Raw genomic sequence first — 25564 nt, 5'->3', positions numbered from 1 at the left:
ACCTTCCTGTTTTTGCCACCAAGGAAGGGCAGTGGATGTTGTCTATATGGACTTCAGTAAAGCCTTTGACAAGGTCCCTCATGGCAGACTGGTACAAAAGGTGAAGTCACACGGGAGCAGAGGTGAGCTGGCAAGATGGATACAGAACTGGCTCGGTCATAGAAGACAGAGGGTAGCAGTGGAAGGGTGTTTTTCTGAATGGAGGGATGTGACTAGTGGTGTTCCGCAGGGATCAGTGCTGGGACCTTTGCTGTTTGTAGTATATATAAATGATTTGGAGGAAAATGTAGCTGGTTTGATTAGTAAGTTTGCGGATGACACAAAGGTTGGTGGAGTTGCAGATAATGATGAGGATTGTCAGAGGATACAGAAGGATATAGATCGGTTGGAGACTTGGGCGGAGAAATGGCAGATGGAGTTTAATCCGGACAAATGTGAGGTAATGCATTTTGGAAGGTCTAATGCAGGTGGAAAGTATACAGTAAATGGCAGAACCCTTTGGAGTATTGACAGGCAGAGAGATCTGGGTGCACAGGTCACTGAAAGTGGCAACGCAGGTGGATAAGGTAGTCAAGGAGGCATACGGCATGCTTGCCTTCATTGGTCGGGGCATAGAGTATACAAATTGGCAAGTCATGCTGCAGCTGTACAGAACTTTAGTTAGGCCACACTTAGAATATTGTGTGCGATTCTGGTCGCCACACTACCAGAAGGACGTGGAGGCTTTGGAGAGGGTACAGAGGAGGTTTACCAGGATGTTGCCTGGTCTGGAGGGCATTAGCTATGAGGAGAGGTTGGATAAACTCGGATTGTTTTCACTGGAACGACGGAGGGGCGACATGATAGAGGTTTACAAAGTTATAAGCGGCATGGACAGAGTGGATAGTCAGAAGCTTTTTCCCAGGGTAGAAGAGTCAGTTACTAGGGGACATAGGTTTAAGGTGAGAGGGGCAAAGTTTAGAGGGGATGCGTGAGGCAAGTTATTTACACAGAGGGTGGTGAGTGCTTGGAATTTGTTGCCGGGGGAGGTGGTGGAAGCAGGTACGATAGCGACGTTTAAGAGGCATCTTGACAAATACATGAATAGGATGGGAATAGAGGGATACGGACCCCGGAAGTGCAGAAGGTTTTAGTTTAGGCAGGCATCAAGATTGGCGCAGGCTTGGAGGGCCGAATGGCCTGTTCCTGTGCTGTATTGTTCTTTGTTCAAAGTGGATAACCTCACATTTATCCACATTATACTGCATTTGCCATGTGTTTGCCCACTCACTCAATCTGTCCAAATCACACTGGAGCTTCTCCGCATCCTCCTCACAGTTCACACTGCCACCCAGCTTTGTGTCGTCTGCAGACTTGGATATATTACATTTAATTCCCTCATGTATATCATTAATTTATATTGTGACCAGCTGGGGTCCTTGCACTGATCCCTGCGATACCCCACTAGACACTGCCTGCCACTCGGCAAAAGACCTGTTTATTCCTACTCTTTGTTTCCTGTCTGCCAGCCAGTTCTCTATCCATGTCTGTACCTTACCCCCAGTCCCATGTGCTTTAATTTTGCACGCCAATCTCTTATGTGGGACCTTATCAAAGCCTTCTGAAAGTCCAAATACACCACATCCACTGGTTCTCCCTTATCTATTCTACTAGTTACATCCTCAGAAAATTCCAGTACATTTGTCAAGCATGACTTCCCTTTCATAAATCCATGTTGACTTTGTCCAATCCTGTCACTTTTTTCCAAGTGCTCTGCTATTACATCTTTTATCGTGGACTCTAGCATTTTCCCCACTACTGATGTCAGGCTAATCGGTCTATAATTCCCTGTTTTCTCTCTACCTCCATTTTTAAATAGTGTGGTTACATTAGCTACCCTCCAATCTGTTGGAACTGTTCCAGAGTCTGTAGAATTTTGAAACATGACCAGCAATGCATCTACTATTTCTAGGGCCACTTCCTTAAGTACTCTGGGATATAGATTATTAGACCCGGGGGATTTATCGGCCTTCAATCCCATCAATTTCCCGAACACCATTTCCCCACTAATACTGATTTCATATAGTTCCTCCTTCTCAGTAGACCCTATGTTCCCCAACATTTCTGGGAGCTAATTTGTGTCCTCCTTTGTGAAGACAGAACCAAAGTATGTATTTCATTTGTCTGCCATTCCTTTGTTCACCATTATAAATTGCCCCATTTCTGACTGTAAGGGACCCACATTTGTCTTCACTGATCTTTTTCTCTTCACATATCTAGAGAAGCTTTTACAGTCAGTTTTTATGTTCTCTGCAAGCTTACTCTCATACTCTGTTTTCCCCTTCTTAATCAATCCCTTTGTCCTCCTTTGCTGAATTCTAAACTGCTCCCAATCCTCAGATTTGCTGCTTGTTCCGGCCATTTTATATTTCTCCTCCTTGGATTTAATGCTATCCCTAATTTCGTTTGTAAGCCACGGTTGAGCCACCCTTCCTGTTTTATTTTTGCGCCAGACAGGAATGAACAATTGTTGTACTTCATCCATTTGCTCTTTAAATGCTAGCCATTGCCTATCCACTGTCAACCCTTTAAGTAACGTTCCCCAATCTATAATAGCCAACTAACGCCTTATATCTTCATAGTTTCCTTTGTTTAGATTCAGGACCATAGTCTCGGAATCAACTCTCTCACTCTCCATCTTAATGAAGAATTCTATCATGTTATGGTCGCTCTTACCCAAGGGACCCCGCACAACAAGATTGTTAACTAATCCTTTCTCATTACACAATGGTGGCCTGTTCTCTAGTTGGTTCCTCAATGTATTGGTCCAAGAAAACCATCCCATACACACTCCAGGAATTCCTCCTCTACAGTATTATTGCTAATTTGGTTTGCCCAATCTATATCTAGATTAAATTCACCCATAATTACAGTTGTCCCCTTATTGCATGCATCTCTAATTTCCTGCTACATCACTACTGCTGTTTGGGGGTTTATATACAACCCCCACCAGCGTTTTCTGCCCCTTGGTGTTTCTTAGCTCCACCCATGCAGATTCCACATCAGGATTCTCTGAGCTAATATCCTTCCTCACTATTGTATTGATGTTCTCTTTTACTAACAATGCTACTCCACCTCCTTTCCCTTTTTGCCTGTCCTTCCTAAATATTGAATACCCCTGGATGTTTAGTTCCCATCCTTGGTCACCCTGCAGTCATGTCTCCGTAAGGACAACTATATCGTATCCATTTACATCTATTTGCGCGGTTAATTCGCCTACCTTATTGCGAATACTCCGCGCATTGAGACTCAATGACTTTAGGCTTGTCGTTTTAACATTCTTAATCGTCTTAGCATTATTTCACACTATAGCACTATTTGTTTCTTGCCCTTGATTTCTATGCCTTCCACTTTTGCCTTTTTGTTTCCTGTCTTTCCTTTCTATCCTTGTTTCCTCCTCCTCAGTCTCCCCATTCAGGTTCCCATCCCCCTGCCATTCTAGTTTAAATCCTCCCCAACAGAACTAGCAAATGCCCCTGTGAGAACATCGGTTCCAGTCCTGCCTGAGTGTAACCCATCCCGCATGTACAGGCATACAGATAGGGACAGAAAGAGCACAAGAAAAATAAAATGGAAAAGTTTGAGGCAACCTCTGAAGAGGGTTTTTTTGTCACTGTGCATCGAGCTCGCTGTAGAGTCCTAGATTGTAGGTAGATCTTGCTTTTCATTGGGGCCCAGTATTATTCTTAAACTTTGTTTACTGTGGGAAACTTTCCTCTCTTGGGGCTCATGTGTCTTCAGTGGGTGTTGGAGTTCCGTGAGAAAGACGGGAGCAGACAGGGGAGGCTGTTGTGAGCCAGCCAGTCTTTTCAATCCAGAAGCAAGCAGCTTTCTGTAGACTCTCAGTTTAAACTCTACAATTCAGAAAAAAACCCAGACTGCCAAGCAGGTTAGTCATGTGACTAACTGGTTTGACCATGTCTGTTTGTGGATTGTAATTGAGCAGGGTATAGCTCCTTTGCTCCACGCACTGTTTGTTAATATGCAAAATTGTCTTTCCAGCCAGGGGCCTGGCAACCTCTTGTCACAGGCCTTCTCTTCTTCCCAGCAACAATTTGAAATTTAATGTCCATATGGCGAAATTAATGTGCCTTATTCTTGGCAGGTGGGGGGCCTGCATGACCATATCCTTGAGCACCGCCGCACTATTTTTAAATTTCTAATCTTTGTTTCCTCTGCCTTCCAGACTTGCTCACTAATTTGCTGCCTTCCATTTTCATTGCTGATCTTCTCCCAATTGAGTCTGCACTCAGGTCCCCATCCCCCTGCCAAACTAATTTAAACCCTCCCCAACAGTACGAGCAAAACGTCCCACAAAGAACTCAGTCCCAGTTCTGTTCAGGTGCAACCGTCAGGCTTGTACAGGACCCATCTCCCCCAGAGCCGGTCCCAATGTCCCAAGAATCTAAAGCCCTCACTCCTGCACCAACTTTCCAGCCATGCAGTCATCTGTCTTATCCCTGTATTCCTGTAATCACTTGCATGTGACACTGGGAGTAATCTGGAACCTTTGAGGTTCTGCTTGCTGATTTATTACCTAGCTCAGTAAACTTTCTGCAGGACTACATCCCTCTTTCTACTTATGTTGTTGGCACCAATGTGGACCTCGACTACTGGCTGTTCCCCCTTACAACTCAGGATGCTCTGCAGCCGCTTGAACCTGGCACCAGGGAGGCAACGTACCATCCTTGGTTCATGTCTATGGTCATAGAAACGCCTGCCTGTTCCCCTGACTATTGAATCTCTTATCACTATCGTTCTTCCAGTCTTCCTTGTGTCCCCCTGTGCAGCTGAGCCATCCATAGTGCCTTGGCCTTGGCTACACTCCCCAGAACAACCATCATCTTCCTCAGTATTCAGTACTGAATACCTGTTCGAGAGAGAGATGCACTCAGGGGTCTCTGCACTACCTGCCTGTTTCTTCTTGACTGGCAGTCATCCATTCCCTCTCTCCTTGCATGCTCACATCCTCCGGAATGCACCAGTGTCGCCAGCTGCTGCTCAAGTTCCGAAACCCAGAGCTCAAGCTGCTGCAACTGATGACATTTCCTGCACAAATGGTTATCCAGGACCTGAGAAGCATCCTGCAGTTCCCACAAAGCACATGATGTGCACTGCACTAAAACTTTTAGTTTTAGTTTTTTTTTAGTTTTAGAGATACAGCACTGAAACAGGCCCTTCGGCCCACCAAGTCTGTGCCGACCATCAACCACTGCCACTGTGCTGCCATTGCTTTATCTATTAGATAGTAACCTTGGTACTACAACTAAATCCTAGCACTGTGGCGCAGTGGTTAGCACCGCAGCCTCACAGCTCCAGGGACCCGGGTTCGATTCTGGGTACTGCCTGTGCGGAGTTTGTAAGTTTTCCCTGTGACCGCGTGGGTTTTCGCCGGGTGCTCCGGTTTCCTCCCACAGCCAAAGACTTGCAGGTTGATAGGTAAATTGGCCACTGTAAATTTCCCCGAGTGTAGGTAGGCGGTAGGGAATATGGGATTACTGTAGGGTTAGTATAAATGGGTGGTTGATGGTCGGCATGGACTCGGTGGGCCGAAGGGCCTGTTTCAGTGCTGTATCTCTTAAAAAAAATAGTACTAATAAACCCAGCTACTAATACGAATAATAGAGTGTGAACAATGAAAGAGAGAATTACAATAAACCTTTACCTTAGTAATAGATTTGTAGGATAATTTTGAGACAGAATTAATCTCTACTTAACGAAATACTGTATTTTTAGTGCAACAAATTTGGTTAAGTTTAGGTTGCATCCTATTTGCAGGTTATTTTTTCTTCCTGGGGCCAGACTGAAATTTGGAGATTGGCCTTTACAGTATTTCCTTTGGATCAAAATCTTATAGTCCGTGACATTTTTTCCCTTTGCTACTACAGTCCACTAATAATTTGGAATAATTTTGGCACCCAAAATTTTAATTATTCAGAAATTCAAATGTAGTTGCATTAAAATGGCACAGTAGCCTTATTAAGCACAATTTGAATGATCTGGTAATTAAGAGACTTCTAATTAGCAGGAGTAGATGATAACCATAATGTTGAAGCTATTCCAAGCAAAACCTCTTTTGAAAGAAATGTAGATGTCTATATTCTGGGGTGTCAACATTGTTATGGTCAAGTGAGGAGGGGTCGAAGGGCTTCCCTCTTTTCCCTCCTTTTTTGACCACAACAGCTTTAATTCTTTCTGAACGTGAATGTACTGGCCAATTCAGTAGGTGTTTGGTTCTTGTCATGATCATAACAAGTAAGTAATCAATCGGACAGGTTTTTTTGAATTTAGCAAAGAGATTAACTTTATTGTACCTAAACTGAACTAATAAAAATAAAAAACTACACACCAACTTTCACTCACACGCACACGCTAGAGGTTTAAACAACCAATAGTGGGGAAAGGTAGATTGGTTGAATTAGAGTCCATAGTAAAAGGGGTATATAGTCTGTGGGGTTTGGTGATTTGGCTGGCTTGCAGCTGAATTCGGTGGGCCTGAGGCTTTTAGTTTGTAGAGGTAGATGACTGATTCGGTGGGTCTCTTGGAGACAGCAATGTGGATCATTTCCTCCAACGGGGTTTCTGATTGTAGCCGGAGTATGCAAAGGTGGTCAGTCAACAGGCAGAGTTCGAAGCTTGTAAGCACAAATGGAGAGTGGGGGGGGGTGGTGCCCACTTGGGTCTACACATGTCAGAGTCCAGAAGCTTCTCCTTGCTGTTGCAGAGAAAACACAAGCTTAAAAACACAGATGGGGAGGGGCTTGTCACATGATAGTCATCCAGTGATTCAAACATGGTAGCAGTGTTTCTTTTCTTTTCTTGCTGAAAAGAACAGGTAGTTCCCTTAAACTTCCTGGGTCTTAGTCCTTGCTGGGATGAGCAGCCATTTCCTTTCCACCTCACAGGCCTTGCAATATAGGATACAGTGTTGCAAATTAGGTGGCCATCCTAAGCTGCTAGCAAGGTCATCCTTCATCTGTGTTCTATCAAATTTCTTCAAAAAATACAAAGTCAGATCTCCACTCAGTGAATTAAAGAAAATTATCATTCAACAAAGCAAGTTGGCGTGACAACCTCAAAGTGCCAGTTGAATAACAATACAGCAGATGTATATTTACAAGCAATACTTAATAAAAAATCACGGTTATATCCGTGTCCTGGTAAACACAATTGTGAAAGCTGCTTTTTAGTGCAAACTTTTTAAGTAGAACCTCAACCCATTGAGGTTAGGGTGTCAGCTATGACACAGTAAATATTGGATCAAGAATGTAGACTATAGCCAGCAGCCAGTGTTTGATTGATGAACCTAGATCTGCTAATTTCACTACTACAAGATGTATGCTGGCTATACTTCACATTGCAGATTAAACCCTGGTGCAAATGATTTTTACTTACAGCTTTCCAATTTTACTCTTCCATCAATGTGCTTGGAAAATACTTCCTCTTATGCCAGTTCTTCCACCGTACCTGCAAATGGTCTGACCAGGACAGGCAAACCTAACCCCAGATTTGTCGGTATGTCAGTTGACACTGGGATTTGAATCTGAGTCTTATATTTTTTTCCTCTCTTCTGTCTTGTCAATTGCTGACTTTTCCTACAATACAGTGCAGCCACTTGAAGCCTTCAGTATCTGGCCTAAGTGACCACTGAGTCCAGAGTGTATGAGCAAAAGACTATTTGACTGTGTTGGCATCACAGTCAAGCCTGATCCTGTCTTCATTCAACATGTACATGAGCCCACTTGCTTGCAGAAGTTACAGGATAGAATTTGGGAGCTGTAGCCTTATTTAATTTTGCTTTTCTAATCTTCAGCTCCTTTATGCCGCTGGATGTCCCACCTGAAATCAGTTCAGCATAGACTGAGAATGACTGTATGGCTTAGTGCAACGTCAGATAGCGTCTTTGCCAACTAGACCTTTGAGAAACCTGATTGCAAGTCTCCTAATTGAGAGACTAACAACCTACTTTATGTAGAGGCCCTCGGGTGAAAGCAAAGCATTTGGTGGAAGGAAGAGAAAACCTAGTAGTGAGGTGAAGGGGAAATTAAAGACACAGTCAACAGATATTTTTAAAAGATTTTAAGTTGAACAGAGGTAGTGATGAAATAGTTTCGGAACAGAATTCCAGACGAAGAGGTGCAAATACTGAGGCATCGGTCTTCCAAAGTGAAGCAGAGAAATGAGCAGTAATCTCATGTCTGTACAGGAAGGGGGAAAGAGAGGAAGAGCAATAGTAATAGGGGATTCTATAGTCAGGGGAACAGATGGGCGCTACTGTGGCCGTCAACGTGACTCCAGGATGGTGTGTTGCCTCCCTGGTGCCAGGGTCTGGGATGTCACTGAACGGCTGCAGGGCATTCTGAATGGGGAGGGTGATGAGGCAGAGGTCATGGTACATGTTGGTACCAATGACATAGGTAGAAAGAGGGATGAGGTCTTGCATCAAGAATTCAGGGAGTTAGGCAGTAGACTAAAAAGCAGGACCTCTCGGGTTGTAATCTCTGGATTACTCCCAGTGCCACGTGCTCGCGAGTATAGAAATAGGAGGATAGCACAAATGAAAGCGTGGCTTAAGAGTTGGTGCAGGAGGGAAGCTTTTAGATTCCTGGACCACTGGGACCATTTCTGGGGAAGGTGGGACCTGTACAAGCGGGACGGTCTACATCTGAACCAGAGGGGGACTAACATCCTTGCTGGTGGGTTTGCTAGTGCTGTTGGGAGGAGTTTAAACTAATTTGGCAGGGGGAGGGGATACTGACACCTAGCAGAATAGGGACACAGCTAAACACTGGAAAGCGAACAAGTCAGAGGGAATGCAGCGGAACTAGGTTTCAAGGGAGTAAGACCAGGATGGAAGGCCTCTACTTTAATGCCAGGAGTATTGCAGGTAAAACGGATGAGTTAAGGGCAAGGATTGACACGTGGAATTGTGATATAGTAGCCATCACGGGAATATGGTTGAGGGAGGGGCAGGATTGGCAGCTCAATATCCCGGGATATAGAATCTTCAGGCGAGACAGAGGAGGAGGTAAAAGAGGTGGGGGCATTGCAATATTAGTTAAGGAATCAGTTACTGCAGTAAGGAAAGATGATATCTTGGAGGGGGCATCAAATGAAGCTTTATGGGTAGAGTTTAGGAATACAAAAGGGACAGCCGCATTGCTAGGTGTTTATTATAGACCCCCAGATCGTCAGCGGGAATTTGAGGAGCAAATATGTGCACAATTTGCAGAGGTGTGTAAAAATTATAGGGTAATTATATTAGGTGATTTCAACTTTCCCAACGTTAATTGGGATAGTCATCGTGTTAAGGGCTTAGGTGGAGTGGAGTTCTTAAAATGTGTACAGGAGAACTTTATAGCTCAATATGTAGAGGATCCAACAAGGGAGGGTGCAGTGCTGGACCTAATTCTGGGGAATGTAGCCGGACAGGTGGTTGATGTGCTGGTGGGGGAACATTTTGGTGATAGCGACCACAACATGGTACAATTTAAGCTTGTTATGGAGAAAGAAATAGACAAGTTGCAAAAAAAGGTTTTGGATTGGGGGAGAGCGAATTTTAGTAAAATAAGGCAGGATCTGGATAAGGTAGACTAGAAAGAGTTACTTGTCGAGAAATCTACAGAAGAGCAGTGGGGGGCATTCAAAAAGGAAATGGGGAGGGTACAGTCCCAACACGTACCCTCTAGGGTAATAGGTTGGAGCAACAAGCCCAGAGAACCATGGATGACCAGCAACATTCAGGGTACGATGAGAAGGAAAAGAGAGGCTTTTAGCAAATACAAGGAGAGCAAATCAATGGAAGCATTAGTGGAGTACAGAAAGTGTAGGATGGAGCTTAAGAAAGCAATTAGGAGAGCAAAGAGGGGGTATGAGAAAGCTGTGGCTGGTAAAAGTCAGGAAAATCCCAAGATATTCTGTATGTATATCAATGGAAAGAGGATAACCAGGGAAAGGGTTTACTCCCATTTGGAAACAAACAAACTTATTAGCGAGAGTCAGCATGGTTTTGTGAAGGGGAGGTCATGTCTGACTAACTTGATTGAGTTTTTTGAGGAAGTGACGAAGATGATTGATGAAGGAAGGGCAGTGGATGTTATCTATATGGACTTCAGTAAAGCCTTTGACAAGGTCCCTCATGGCAGACTGGTACAAAAGGTGAAGTCACACAGGATCAGAAGTGAGCTGGCAAGATGGATACAGAACTGGCTCGGTCATAGAAGACAGAGGGTAGCAGTGGAAGGGTGCTTTTCTGAATGGAGGAATGTGACTAGTGGTGTTCCGCAGAGATCAGTGCTGGGACCTTTGCTATTTGTAGTATATAGAAGTGATTTGGAGGAAAATGTAGCTGGTATGATTAGTAAGTTTGCGGACGACACAAAGGTTGGTGGAGTTGCGGATAGTGATGAGGATTTTCAGAGGATGTAGCAGGATATAGATCGGTTGGAGACTTGGGCGGAGAAATGGCAGATGGAGTTTAATCCAGACCAATGTGATGTAATGCATTTTGGAAGGTCTAATGCAGATGGGACTTATACAGTAAATGACGGAACCCTTAGGAGTATTGACAGGCAGAGAGATCTGGGCGTACATGTCCACAGGTCACTGAAAGTGGCATCGCAGGTGGATAAGGTAGTCAAGAAGGCTTACGGCATGCTTGCCTTCATCGGTCGGGGCATAGAGTATAAAAAGTGGCAAGTCATGCTGCAGCTGTACAAAACTTCAGTTCGGCCACACTTAGAATATTGCGTGCAATTCTGGTCACCACGCTACCAGAAGGACGTGGAGGCTTTGGAGAGGGTAGAGAAGAGTTTACCAAGATGTTGCCTGGTCTGGAGGGCATTAGCTATGAGGAGAGGTTGGATAAACTCGGATTGTTTTCACTGGAACGACGGAGGTGGAGGGGCGACATGATAGAGGTTTACAAAGTTATGAGCGGCATAGACAGATTGGATAGTCAGAAGCTTTTTCCCAGGGTGGAAGAGTCAGTTACTAGGGCACGTAGGTTTAAGGTGAGAGGGGAAAAGTTTAGAGGGGATGTGCGAGGCAAGTTCTTTACACAGAGGGTGGTGAGTGCCTGGAACTTGCTGCCGGGGGAGGTGGTGGAAGCAGATACGATAGCGACGTTTAAGAGGCATCTTGACAAATACATAAAAAGGATGGGAATAGAGGTCGCCGGAAGTGCAGAAGGTTTTAGTTTAGGCATCAAGATCGGCGCAGGCTTAGAGGGCCGAATGGCCTGTTCCTGTGCTGTACTTTTCTTTGTTCTTTCTTTGTTTGACCCATTAGGGACCAAGGGGGAAATTTGTGGGTGGAGCCAGAGGACATTGGTAGGGTGTTGAACGAATACTTCACATTTGTCTTCACCCAAGAGAATGAGGATGTAGAGAGAGAGACCGTGATGTTCTTGAGCAAATTGTCATAGGGAGTGACAAGGTATTGGAGGTTTTGCAACGCTTAAAAGTGGACAAATCTCCAGGTCCGGACAATTTGTGTCCCAGGATGCTGTGGGAGGCTCTGACCCTAATTTTTAATTCCTCTCTGGCCACAGGGGAGGTGCCAGAGGCCTGGAGAACAGCTAATGTGGTCCCACTATTTAAGAAAGGTTGTAGAGACAAGCCAGGGACCAGTGAGTCTCACGTTAGTAGTAGGGAAACTATTGGAGATAATTCTGAAGGAGCGAATCTATCTCCACTTGGAGAGGCAAAATTTGATTAGGAATAGTTAGCATGGCTTTGTCAAATTTGATTGAATTTTTTGAGCATGTGTGTAGATGAGGGTAGTGCAGTTGATGTAGTTTACATGGATTTCAGAAAAGCCTTTGAGAAGGTCCCACATGGGAGACTTATCAAGAAAGTAAATGCACATAGGATACAGGGTAACTTGATCAGGTGGATTCAAAATTGGCTTAGCTGTAGGAGACAGAGAGTGATGACAGATGGCTGTTTTAGTGACTGAAAGTCAGTGTCCAGTGGCGTACCACAGGGATCTGTGCTGGGTCCCCTATTTGTCATTTATATAAACGACATAGATGACTATGTGGGGGGTAGGATCAGTAAGTTCGCGATTGACACAAAGATTGGCCAAGTGGTTAACAGTGAGGTGGAGTGTCTTAAGTTACAGGAAGATATAGATGGGATGGTCAAATGGGTAGAAAAGTGGCAGATGGAATCTAACGCTGAAAAGTGTGAGGTGATAAACTTTGGAAGGAGTAATGTGACACGGAAGTATTCAATGAATAGCCTGACACTGGGAAGTTCCGAGGAACAAAGGGACCTTGGCGTGTTTGTCCATAGATCTCTGAAGGCAGAAGGGCAGGTTAATAGGGTGGTGAAAAAGGCATATGGGACACTTGCCTTTATCAATCAAGGCATAGATTACAAAAGCAGGGAGGTCATGTTGGAGTTGTACAGAACTTCGGTAAGGCCACAGCTGGAGTACTGTGTGCAATTCTGGTCGCCACATTATAGGAAGGATGTGATTGCACTGAAAGGGATTCAGAGGCGATTCACCAGGATGTTGCCTGGGATGGAACATTTAAGCTTTGAAGAGAGGTTGGATAGGCTTGGGTTGTTTTCGGTGGAGCAGAGAAGACTGAGGGGTGATCGAGGTGTACAAGATTGAGGGGCATGGACAGGGTGGATCGGGAGCAGCTGTTCCCTTAGTTGAAGAGTCAGTTATGAGGGGTCACAAATTTAAGTTGAGGGGCGGGAGGTTTAAGGGGGATTTGAGGAAGAACGTTTTTACCCAGAGAGTGGTGATGGTCTGGAATGCCCTGCCTGGGAGGGTGGTAGAGGCAGGTTGCCTCTCATCCTTTAAAAAGTACCTGGATGAGCACTTGGCACGTCATAACATTCAAGGCTATGGGCCAAGTGCTGGCAAATGGGATTAGGTAGACAGGTCAGGTGCCTTTAATGCATCGGTGCAGACTCGATGGGCCGAAGGGTCTCTTCTGCACTATTATTCTGTGACTCTCATGGTAGAAATGTGGATTCTGTGGGCTGGCGCACATGCCTGTAGGAGATTGCCCAGATAGCATTAGTAAGGCCAACATTCCAATGTAAGAACATGGAAATAGAAAATGCTATCACTCCCAAAGCGCACGCCTTCCCTGAACTTTGTACATACTAACATTTTTGACTCTGAATAAAGATTCTCCATCAATACTCCCCAATTCCCAAAAGAAATGGAGCACAACTGCACAAAATCCATTTGCAGTAGTCAATCACATCCTACTGCCCACCACAGATAATATCTCTGCAGCACATCGAGCACCATCTCCTGTGAAATATTTGATCATTTCTTCTAATTTTTTATTTTTAGAGATACAGCACTGAAACAGGCCCTTCGGCCCACCGAGTCTGTGCCAACCAACAACCACCCATTTATACTAATCCTACATTAATCCCATATTCTCTACCACATCCCCACCATTCTCCTACCACCTACCTACACTAGGGGCAATTTACAATGGCCAATTTACCTATCAACCTGCAAGTCTTTGGCTGTGGGAGGAAACCGGAGCACCCGGCGAAAACCCACGCAGACACAGGGAGAACTTGCAAACTCCGCACAGGCAGTACCCAGAACTGAACCCGGGTCGCTGGAGCTGTGAGGCTGTGGTGCTAACCACTGCGCCACTGTGCCGCCCATAATTTCAAGCTTTACCTATCCCTATAACCTCCAGATATTTTACTGCGAGATATTTATAGTAAAGATTGCATATAAAAGTATTGGTTTTCTTCCCATTAAGCTGCTTTGGGGAAGAATCACCGTTTACTACCCAGCTAGTGTATTCAGTGGTGCCTTAGTCAGGGCCAAGTTATTTGTGGAAGGCCTGAACAGTGGGATGAACTTTCATCTTTGAAAATGTGAATCATAAAAAAGTGTAAATTTCCTCTTTGGCACTGAGGTAGGTTCAAAGAAAGGGCAAATATAACTTACCATAAAACCTTCTTGCACAAATATTATCCTTCCCAACCAACCTAATGTCACTTAAGAATTTTTTTTAATTTAAAAAAGTGTTTGTTTCAACTTCACTGAGCATGAAATGATGTCAGTGTTTTGGAGCCTCTGCCTTAGAAAATGGAAGGAGATGGTATCCCACATTGATTGATTAGTTAAAACTGAGACTATTGTGTATTAGTTTACTAATCAACAGAATAGACAAGTGATCTGTTCCCATATATATAACTTTCTTCTGAGAGTTTTTTTTTTGTTACTGCCTTTTCCTCTCTCTCTTCCAGAAACAAATAATTCTAGCTGAGGTATGTCTCTCTCCTGTACCTTACCCAAGTGCCAGAATTTAGACAATATGTCAATTGAATCATGGTGGGGATGGTACCATGGCCAATGACCTATTTTCACTTGGCCTCTGCATGCATGAACTTTTCAGCAAGGGGCACTGAATAGTGAGTAGATGAAGGAATATGTACTGATTTCTTTCCCCTCCCTGGTCTAGGGAAGCTGTGGCCAATTATGGCACCCCTACAGCTGCCCCAGTTTAAATCTGTCCAAGAATCGATCCTGGGATTTGTGGTCTATATGCCTATCAAACAATGCCTTTACCAACGGAGCCAATGTTTTTAATGCATTATCAGAGTATGATTTGTGTGCTATATCCTGCTTAGCTTATTTCTGTGTAATGCTGCTATAATAAAGTTGTAGTTTAGAGAGAACCTAGGAGGAGAATGAAAAGGTCTGTGGCAAATCATAGTTATTTTCAAAAGCAGTGGTACAGACTTCCAAAAGAGGAACTGGTGCATTTGTCAACAAAGTCAATGTTAATCTAAAATATCCAGTTTTTTAATCTTGTACAACTTTTGGATATAGGACCAACGGAACAAAAGCTAAGAGGTATAGATGATGAAGAAAAAGTGGTCAGGATATTGTGTAACTCCTAAAGCACCATACCTGGCTTACTTGTATAATCTAGGATAATATTGCATTGTAGTAATGGCCTGGAACTTGCTGAACACACATAATCTAAATGATGCATGCTGATTTTAATTTGGAGAGGAAGAAGTACCTCATGAATTGCGAATTAGTACAAGTTGCTGGACGATTTGTGTCACTCTGGTGTTAGTTTCATGAAAATGACATCTCATCTTTAACCTCCATGTGATTTTTCATGAGGTTACTGCATTTGCACATTAATTTACCATTAGACATGCTGTAGGAAGTTAAGTAATAGTGTAAGCACCCTTTGTAATTGTGTGATAACTGTCAATCGCCCTTTCTTGTCCAGAAAGTGAAAAATTAAAAGTGTGGAGCCTCATTCCTTCAGGTAGTGAATTGTTGTTGGGGATTTTAAAATATCAAATTTTAGTATTTAAAAGAAAAAATCTTTCTTTTCTGATCTGTCTCCTCTCTTGCTGTTTATTCAATCTTTTTTTCCCCCCTCTCTTTCTGCATCTGATTTGACGTTGAATTTACCTGCTCGAAATCATCCTCCTTCTCAGTCCTTCCTCCTTATTTCTCAATCCTTTAATCTCATCGGTTAAGGAGTTGCATGTTTGTCCTATTGTTCACCAAGGTCCCAGATACCCTTTTGTCCTTACTGTGCCATTATCAACTCACAATTTACAGGGCAGAACATGTTTTTAGCTGAAGGATGCATGAACAAGTCTAACTAATGACATGCCATAAAATGCCCTGTTCCAGAAAATTCTGGGCCAATGTTAGAAGTACCATCCATTGCATCAGATGCTAAACTACCTGTTCTGCTGCTTCAGAGTGTACATCATCGATTCAATCACAGTACTTGAAGATGAGCATAAAAGTAGTATCCTGGCTGGAATTCTGCCACAACCAATGCTACCAAAAATAATTGACAGGTTAATTGCTATTTGTGATTCATTATCTACAATGTTATCTTAAATAATGATCACACTTCAAAGGTAATCCATTCTTTGAATGTTTTGAGGCATTTCGTTCTGATACACCAGATAATTATAGGCCGGGGAGTCTAGCATCAGTGGTTGGGAAGCTATTGGAAAAAATTCTGAGGGACAGAATTAATCTCCACTTGGGGAGGCAGGGATTAATCAGGGATAGTCAGCGTGATTTTGTGAGGGGGAGATCGTGTCTAACTAACTTGATTGAATTTTTCAAGACAGTGACTAGATGTGTAGATGAGGGTAAAGCAGTTGATGTAGTCTACATGGACTTCTCTAAGGCTTTTGATAAGGTCCCGCATGGGAGATTGGTTAAGAAGGTAAGGGCCCATGGGATCCAGGGCAATTTGGCAAATTGGATCCAAAATTGGCTTAGTGGAAGGAGGCAGAAGGTGATGGTCGAGGGTTGTTTTTGCGATTGGAAGCCTGTGACCAGTGGTGTACCACAGGGATCGGTGCTGAGACCCTTGCTGTTTGTAGTGTACATTAATGATTTTGACGTGAATATAGGAGTAAGTTTGCCGATGACACGAGAATTGGTGGTGTAAATAATAAGGAGGAAAGCCTTAGATTACAGGACGATATAGACGGGCTGGTAAAATGGGCAGAGCAGTGGCAAATGGAATTTAATCCTGAGAAACGTGAGGTAATGCATTTTGGGAGGACTAACAAGGCAAGGGAATAGACAATGGATGGTAGGACCCGAGGAAGTACAGAAGGTCAGAGGGACCTTGGTGTACTTATCCATAGATCACTGAAGGCAGCAGCACAGGTAGAAAGGTGGTTAGGAAGGCATATGGGATTCTTGCCTTTATTAGCCGAGGCGTAGAATACAAGAGTAGGGAGGTTATGATGGAGCTGTATAAAATGCTAGTTAGGCCACAGGTGGAATACTGTGTACAGTTCTGGGCACCACACAATAGGAAGGATGTGATTGCACTGGAGAGGGTGCAGAGGAGATTCACCAGGATGTTGCTTGGGCTGGAGCATTTCAGCTATGAAGTGAGACCGGATAGGCTTGGGTTGTTTTCCTTGGAGCAGAGAAGACTGAGGGGGGACATGATTGAGGCGCACAAAATTATGAGGCGCATTGATTGATTAGAAAGGAAGAAACTTTCTTTAGCGGAGGGGTCAGTAATCAGGGGGCATAGATTTAAGGTAAGGGGCAGGAGGTTTGGAGGGGATTTGAGGAAATTATTTTCACCCAGAGGGTGGTTGGAATCTGGAACGCACTGCCCGAAGAGGTGGTTGAGGCAGGAATTCTCACACCATTTAAGAATATTTAGATGAGCACTTGAAACGCCACAGCATACAAGGCTACGGGCCAAGTGCTGGAAAATGGGATTAGAATAGTTAGGTGCTTGATGGTCAACACAGACACAATGGGCCAAAGGGCCTGTTTCTGTGCTGTATAACTCTATGACTCTATAATAAATGCAAGCATTCATTAGGTTTATTTTATTTCTGAAAGCACTTTTTTCATCATGATAATTTTTGATTTTCAGGGTTTGGGACAAAATCATAAGTGGATCCTGTAAAATTCTGGTCTTTGTAGCCATGGAGATTTTATTAACTTTTAAGATGAAACTAATGGCGATGAATAAAGCAGAGAATATTGCACAGTTCCTGCAAAATGTAAGTATCGCTGGACCTTCAACTCATCATAATGCTACATTATATCGTGTTGGTAACATTTCCCAAAAAAGCTGCCTCCTGGTCATGAAAAGTTGAATAATAAGGCACAATAACTCATCTTGAGTTTCGGTCTTGCAAAGTGATTTTCACAGTAGTGAGTTGTTGTACACTAGCGTGCATCTTTGTTGATGGTTGAGATTGCACAATATTGAATATCAAACTGGATTTCAATATCAATTACTGAAACTGATTGTTGAGCACTTGGTTTTCTAAAATTATCATAAGCTGCACAGATCATACCTTAATTCATTAGGTTGAATTTTCCAAGCGAGTGGGAGGCGGGATGTCTGGTAAAATAATGACAAGGTGTTGGAATGGAAGTCCGATGCCTTGATGTCCGTTCTGGATTTTCCAAAAGGCAACCAGCATGGCGGGAGGAACAGCCGCTCTGACATGGTGGCAAGCCTGTTAATCAGGCAGTTGTCTAAAATTTTATGGGGCAAATGGAATTTTGTAAGGGGTGCACGGGAATCATGGAGTTTCAGAGCCTCGCACATTATATGGAGACGGTGAGGGGGCGGATGGGAAAGGCTGGCTGCAGACGGCAGCCATCGGTAGTGAGAGCCTTGTACCAAGGAAAGGGTGGACAGTGCCATTGACACCTGGGAGCAGGTCAGAAATAAGTTTGGGCATTAGGGGTTGGCTGGCACAATGTGGGGGTGGGGTAGCGTGGAGTGTCTGGGGGAAGGAGGCCTTGAAACTCTGTGCAGAGACCTGCCATGGGACTCATCCAGTTAGGCTTTGGGACCTCCAGTGAGAAGGAGCATCAGAGTGGGAAGCAGCAGAAGCCACAGAGAGTGAAGCAGCAGCAACCTGTGGGGCCGCCAAGAGGCTCGCCCTCAGGAGGGGGACACCGAAGGGCATGCCAGCGGCCTCCTGTCCACAGAAGGTCCTACCCACCTGAGAGGGTTTACCCCACCAGCTCAATTACCTGTAGATGTCGGAGCAGCAGTGTCGCTGACACTCCGCCTCTCCAGGGAGACCATCAGAGAGCTGTGTGCCATGGAGGCGAGGTCAGGCCCATGGGAAATGGTGATTGCCATTCCAGTGATGCTGAAGATCACTAGCATTGAATTTCTGTGCCTCAGGATCTTTCCAAGCATCCTCTGAAGATGTGTGGAGTTTCCCAGACACCAGTTCACCAGTCATCAAGATGGCCACCAGTGCCATGTTCAGGAGGGCCAGCGAGTTTGTTGTTTTCGACACTGATCTGGACAGTCTGGCTGAGACGTTTGTAGGATTTAGGGCCATTGCTGGCTGTCATTGGCTGCACACGTGGCATCAAAGCTCCCACAAAACAGCCAGCAGCCTTCATGAACAGGAAGGGCTTCTGCTCCATCAATGTCCAACTGGTCTGTGACCACTGCAGAAGGATCCTTCAAGTGTGTGCTCGGTTTCTGAGAAGCAGTCATGATGCCTTCGTTCTTTGCCAGCCCCAGGTTCCACACCTCTTCTAACCTCCCACACCCCTTCAAGGATGGCTACAAGGTGACGAGGGCTACCCACTGAAGACATGGCTAATGAGGCCATGTAAGGAGGCCAAGCACTGAAGCACGGGAGAAGTACAATATGTGCCACAGGTCAACTAGGTCAACCATTGAGCAAGCCATCCGACTTCTGAAGGTGTGGTTCAGGTGACTGAATAGATCTGGTAGAGCCCTTCTTGCATCTCTGACAGGGTCTCCCATATTGTCGTAGTGTGCTGTGCTCAGAGTTCGGAGGTTTTGGCCTGTGAGGAGGACCATGAGCGCGCTGCCTTCTCCGACGAAGAGCTCGAGAAAGATGATGAGCAGATGCCAGATTAAGAGACACCTCAATGACCACTAACAAGAAGAGAGGCTAGGGAGGCACTTATACAGAGATGTTTCAGTTGAGACTGCTTGTATGATCTGAGTAATCCAAAAAAGTGCTAGGTTTCTGCAGCCCTGATGCCTACTGCTTCCTTGGACTCAAAATGTGCCTGCACACAGCAAGGCATGACGCGTGGCATGGGGATGGCATCGATCTCATACATTGTAATCCTTTCCAGCATTCCCTTTGAGGGAGCCAAGGTGCTCTTGAAGGCCAGAGAGCTTGTAATAAGTAGAGACTGGCATTTGCATTGCCATATTCCAATTTTATTTGGGGTCATTCCAAATTGAATGTCCCCTTTACAGTACAAAATATTCACCGTGAACCCCAAGTGCAGCTAGGTGCTCTGGGAATATCTTTTATGGGTGCTTCTACGAGATACTCCCCCTGTGCTGTCAGCTTCGTTGGAGGCAGGCTGCTGATCCTGCTGCCCCTTTGTCTTCGATGACCTTGGTGGCTGACTTCTGATGCCTGAGGCCTGGAGGGCCCTGGCATACTAAGGGCCTCCACCTGAGGCTCAGCATCGCCCTAGCTTCCCACAGTCTCCCGAGTGTTGTGTCTTGGGCTGTCGCAGCCTCCGTCAGCTGCTTTGGAATGTGTGTGCTGTGCTCACCAAGTTGTGACCCAACATCTAAGCACACCCACGTAGGTGAGAGTATCTGCTCTGGTGGAGGATGCAGGGGAATGGTGTGACAGTGCACCCTCTGACGTCACCTCCTCATCCCCAGAGGTGGACAGCTGTTCCCCAGTCACTGCTGGTGGCTGTTCTTGACTTTGACCCTGCATGAGAAAGAAGGGTAATTAGTGGGTTACAGGAATGCAAATGCGCCCTTGTCACTGCACTTTTGTGGTGCTTGGTGCCGCCAGTGGTCGACAGAGGAGCACCATTCCTCCCCTAATTCAGAGGCGATCTCCAGCCATCTCATCACTCTCCTGATTCCAGTCTCCCCATCTGCGATGGAAGGGCCCACCTGTGTCCCTCTAATCTCCAAGGCCTTTTCCCTCAGTGTCAGGTTCTGCAGAAAGGGGACGCACTCACCTGTCTGTGCCCTTACTCTGGAGTTATGTGCGGTTTTCTCCTGCAAGCACAGAGAAACGCATAGTTAGACACCCGGTGTAGACTTGCACAATGCATGAGCAGGTGGCAGTGTGCCTAGACGTGATGGTGGCATCAGCATCCCCCCTGTATGCTGCCATTCAGCAGCCAGAACACAATTGTCAGCTGTGTCTGACTGGGGTCCTCACAGCACGACTGCCATGCTTCTGGCAGCCAATGCTGCTGCATTGACAGTGCCGAGTTGGAAAACTCCTATTGGCAATCTCACTTAAACCCCTTAACACTTGTAAGGCTGAAGGTTTTGCACGGTATTCTGCATTCAACTTGGCGGGGTGCACAAGGTTGTTTATCCTCTTCTGTCACTGAAACCGGCTACGGTGCGGGGGGGGCAGGGTGGGGGGGTGCCCTCACAGCTGTTAACCAGCTCTGCAATCTCCAGCCAGGCTTGCTTGGTTTGGGAGGCCAGTCTCCTCCTCATGTCCTGGGGACAGAAGATCTACCCGCCCCCCCGCACCGTGCCTGCACAACTTGGAGGAGATCATGCAGGGAGGCATCACTGAACCATGGGGCCCCCCTGGGATGCCATTCAACCATCCTTAGTGCTTCTGCTGTGGCTGGAACATCTTGGTTGCTTCTCCAGTTGTTAGTTCATCTTTTCAGGAAGTGCTGGCAGTCTTTTAAAGACAGCACCAGCACTTCCCTTGGCGTGACCTGACGCTGCACACGTAGCTGGGGATGCCAGCTCTCGCACCTGCCGGCAGTTAATTGATTCATCCAGCTGCCCCCCCACCCGTGTGCAAAGGCCTTCCTGTTCTGGGCCTGACATCGTGACCCGGGGCAGGAGGGAAAAATTAAGTCCATTGTGTTTCAATTTCATGCAGAAATGAGACTGCATTCTTTGGTTCAAGTAAATATTTACCCATTTCTGGTCACTATATAGTTGCATTAAACAATTTATATTATTTTTATATATTAGTGTAGATAAAAGCATACATCTAGAATGTGCTCTGGGATGTCCTGAAATTGTGAAAGGTGCTATATAAATCCATTCCTTTAAAATGCAAGTCCTTTTGTGATCTTTACTCTCAGCTTCCTACTGGACACTGGTTTTCAAATAATTGTCTGTTTGAATCCAGTCTCTTTGATCAGCATTTATTCCAATTTTTAGTCCTACTTTCCATTTGATAATCTCAGGTATGTTTTTCTTTCGGATACTGAGTTCTTTCGACTATAAGATTCTTTACTTTTAGTGTTCAGATTGATTTATTATAAATGCAGGGTAAATTATAGTCTTGTGGCTCCCTTATCCAGTCTTGCTTCACTTATCTTTTTTGAGGGGGAGGGGAACAAGAGGGACTTGGTCTTCCGTCATTTGCTTCTATTTAATCAGTTTCTTTTTACATATGTCTTCTATTTTTAATCTTAGTTAGAAGTTGAAGGATGAATCACTATACACACATCAGAGTCACTATACACACTAGATCGTCATGTAGGACATAACCAAGTGGAAGACATACCCCCACAATAGAGAATGAGATTCTATCCAAAAATGAGCATGTCAGGAACCACCCATATGTCTTGTGAGATGTCTGCAAGTGTTGCCTTCGGTAGTTCAGCTGCACATACTGCTCAACAATAATTTCCTCCTGTCTTTCACTGAATAAAAATTGGAACGGTGGGAACAGTTTGTCTGTTATTGTAAATAGACTGTAATGAATACTAACTTATCACCTGAATAATACAGATTTAACAAAATAGTTTTGCCAAACAGTGTGGATTATTTCCATTTCCCTGATCAAACCTCTGTACTGTGTCTTGTGCTGCGTGTCAAGTGGAGGTTGGGTCTGGACCTATCAGGTCGCTATTGCACATAGGCGAACAGCTGATCCATTGAGAGGTCTTCACCTGTCTTCTCAGCCTAGAAAGCTGCATTGTACAGCAATATTGAGAGATAAAAATGCAGATACATTATTTTTTTTTAAAGTTAAGCTGAACAAGATTTGAACGATCACAGACTGCATTATTAGTGTCAGTCGGTTAGGATTCCAGTAAGATCTGACATAATTCACTTAATCCTGAATGTTGCAGACTGCCTTGCTGTTTCTGTAAATGGTTCCTGTTAAAATGAGGACTATACAGGCAGACTGATCCTTGCTCTTAATTTATTAATAAAACAAATAATTTTCATATGGAAATGCACAATTTCAACATAATAGCAAGACTGAACTAGCCAACCACTCCCCTAGCCAAGGTGTTCCAGTGCAGCTTAACACTGGCACCCCGACAATGTGGAATGTTGCCCAGTTATGTCCTGTCCATAACAAGCAGGACAAATCCAATCCAGCCAATTACCACCCCGTTACTCTATTCTGGATCATCGGCACAGTGATGAAAGGTGTTGTTCACAGTACTATCAAGTGGCATATCCTCAGCAATAAGCTGCTCGCTGATGTTTAGTTTGGGTCCCGCCAGGGCCACTCGGCTGCAGACCTTATTACAGCATTGGTCCAATCATGGACAAAGGAGCTGAGTTCCAGAGGCGAGGTCAAGGTGACTGCCCTTGACATCAAGGCAGCATTTAACCAAGTATGGCATCAAGGAGGCCTGGCAAAAGTAAAGTCAGTGGGAATCGTGGGGGTAAAACTTGCCACTGGCTGGAGTCATACCTAACACAAAGGAAGATGTCTATGGTTGTTGGGGGCCAATCATCTCAACCATAGGATATTGCTACAGTTCTTCAGGGCTGTGTCCGAGGCTCAACCATCTTCAACTGCTTCATCAATAGCCTTCCCTGTATCATAATGTCAGAGATGGGGATGTTCGCTGATGATTGTTCTGTTGTATCATTCATAACTCCTCAGATACTGAAACAGTTCGTGCCTGCATGCAGAGAGTCCTGGACAACATTCAGGCTTGGTTGATAAGTGGCAAGTAACATTCGTGCCACACAAGTGTCAGGCAGTTGTTATAAAGAGAGATTGGATAGGCTGGGTCTGTTTTCCCTGGAGCGAAGGAGGTTGAGAGGGGACATGATAGAGGTATATAAAATTATGAGAGGCATAGATAGGGTCGATAGCCAGAGTCTGTTTCCCATGGTAGGACTAAAACTAGAGGGCATAGATTTAAGGTGAGAGGGAGGAGGTTTAAAGGGGATCAGAGGGGTAAATTTTTCACACAAAGAATAGTGGGTATCTGGAATGAGCTGCCTGAGGAGGTGGTGGAGGCAGGAATAGTAGCAACATTTAAGAGGCATCTGGACAGGTACTTGAATGAGCAAGACATAGAGGGGTATGGAATTAATGCAGGCAGGTGAGATTAGTATAGATAGGCATTATTATCGGCATGGACGCGGTGAGCCGAAGGTCCTGTTTCTGTGCTGTACGACTCTGACTCTAAGAGACAATCTAACCATCTCCCCGTGATGTTCAACGGCATTACCATTGCTGAATCCCCAACCATCGGCATCCTGGGATTGCCATTGGTCAGAAACTTAACTGCACCAGCCATATCAATATTGTGGCTACAAGAGCAGGTCAGAGGCTTGGAATTCTGCAGTGAGTAACTCGCCTCTTGACTCCCCAAACCCAGTCCACCATCTACAAGGGTATAAGCCAGGAGTACATAGAACATAGAACATACATAGAACATACAGCACAGAACAGGCCCTTCGGCCCACAATGTTGTGCCGATCCTTTGTCCTCTGTCAAGGACAATTTAATCTATACCCCATCATTCTCCTTTATCCATATACCTATCCAAAAGCCTTTTGAAAATAGAGTGTAGTGGAATACCCTCCACTTGCCTGGATGAGTCCAGCTACAACAACAGTCAAGAAGCTCAACACCATCCAGGATGAAGCAACTTGCTTGATCGGTACCCCATCCCCCACCTTAAACATTCAAACCTTCCATCACCGGTGCACAGTGGCAGCATTGTGTACCACCTACAGAATGCATAGCATCAACTTGCCAAGGCTCCTTTGGCAGCACCTTCCAAACCTGTGACCTCTACCACCTAGGAGGACCTACAAGTTTCCCTCCAAGTCACACACCATCCTGACTTGCAAATATAGTGCTGTTCCCTTACTGTCACTAGGTCAAAATTCTGGAAAGCTCTCCCTAACAGCGCTGTGGGTGTACCTACACCACATGGACGGCAACGGTTCAAGAAGGGAGCTCACCACCGCCTTCTCAAGGGCAATTAGGGACGGGCAATAAATGCTGGCCTTGTCAGTGATGCTCAGATCCTGTGGCTGAATTGAAAAAAAAACATTTTTTTAGATCTTTAAAGACAGTGTTCTATTGTAACATTGAAGAAATGATTGGAAATGAATATGATACTATAATATTACTTTCTTTGCCCCATTGTGACAGTGCACTAATTGTGTGTTCATTTAGATTCCACAGGAGAATACAGATGCCATCATCAGCAAGGCCATTGACTTATGGCACAAGTATGTTGGAACCCCTCTGCACTCTGTGTAATTAGAAATTGAGTGAAATTGATGTAATGATAACTGTCTTCTATTTAATAATTTATTAAAATAATTTTGCACAACATTTGAGTAATGGGTTTTAAGTGAACTGGAAATTCTATAGCAAAAGTAAAATCCTTTGAAACCGAAAGAGAAAATTCTGGAAAGACTCGACAGATTTAGCAGCATCTGTGAAGAGTGTCAAGGAGTTAACGGGCCGAATTTTCCCAGCCCTGAGGAGGTGGGGTTGAAGGCGGGGGGGTGGGGGGGAGATAGCAGGGAGCTGTATCGGGACTACTCTCTGATACATTCCTGCCTCCGGGGCAATTTCCCGGAGCGGGTTGGGAACAGGGTTGGCTGCCCACTCCATGGAAGCAGGCAGCCAACGAGGGCAATTAAGATCCCAATTAGGGGCCACTTTGTAACTGCACTGGTGGTTTCCACTGTTGGAATGGGCCCCCATCAAGTGCGGAGCCCAGCAGCTCTGGAGGTGGCCTCCAGGCAGCAGGCCAGGCCCCATCCAAGCTGGAGGCTCCATGTCCCAATGAAGGG

The 25564-nt window shown here is 44.9% G+C and overlaps 1 protein-coding gene across 3 annotated transcripts in view; it reads left to right on the top strand.

Annotated features, from left to right (window-relative positions):
- tbc1d7 (TBC1 domain family, member 7) overlaps nt 1-25088 on the top strand; it is a 77284-nt gene extending 52196 nt beyond the window's left edge. For all 3 annotated transcript variants that reach the window (XM_068050339.1, XM_068050349.1, XM_068050330.1), the window contains exons 8-9: nt 17441-17570; nt 24936-25088. In XM_068050339.1, the coding sequence (XP_067906440.1) occupies nt 17441-17570; nt 24936-25022 (217 nt within the window). In that variant the 3' untranslated portion in view covers nt 25023-25088. The remainder of the gene's footprint in view (nt 1-17440; nt 17571-24935) is intronic.
- The last annotated feature ends 476 nt before the right edge of the window (nt 25089-25564 follow it).

The sequence above is a fragment of the Heterodontus francisci genome, chromosome 2 (assembly GCF_036365525.1).
Source record: "Heterodontus francisci isolate sHetFra1 chromosome 2, sHetFra1.hap1, whole genome shotgun sequence".
Lineage (NCBI taxonomy): Eukaryota > Metazoa > Chordata > Chondrichthyes > Heterodontiformes > Heterodontidae > Heterodontus > Heterodontus francisci.
The sequence above is the reverse complement of the archived record's forward strand: the minus strand, read 5'-3'. Positions and strand labels throughout refer to the sequence as shown.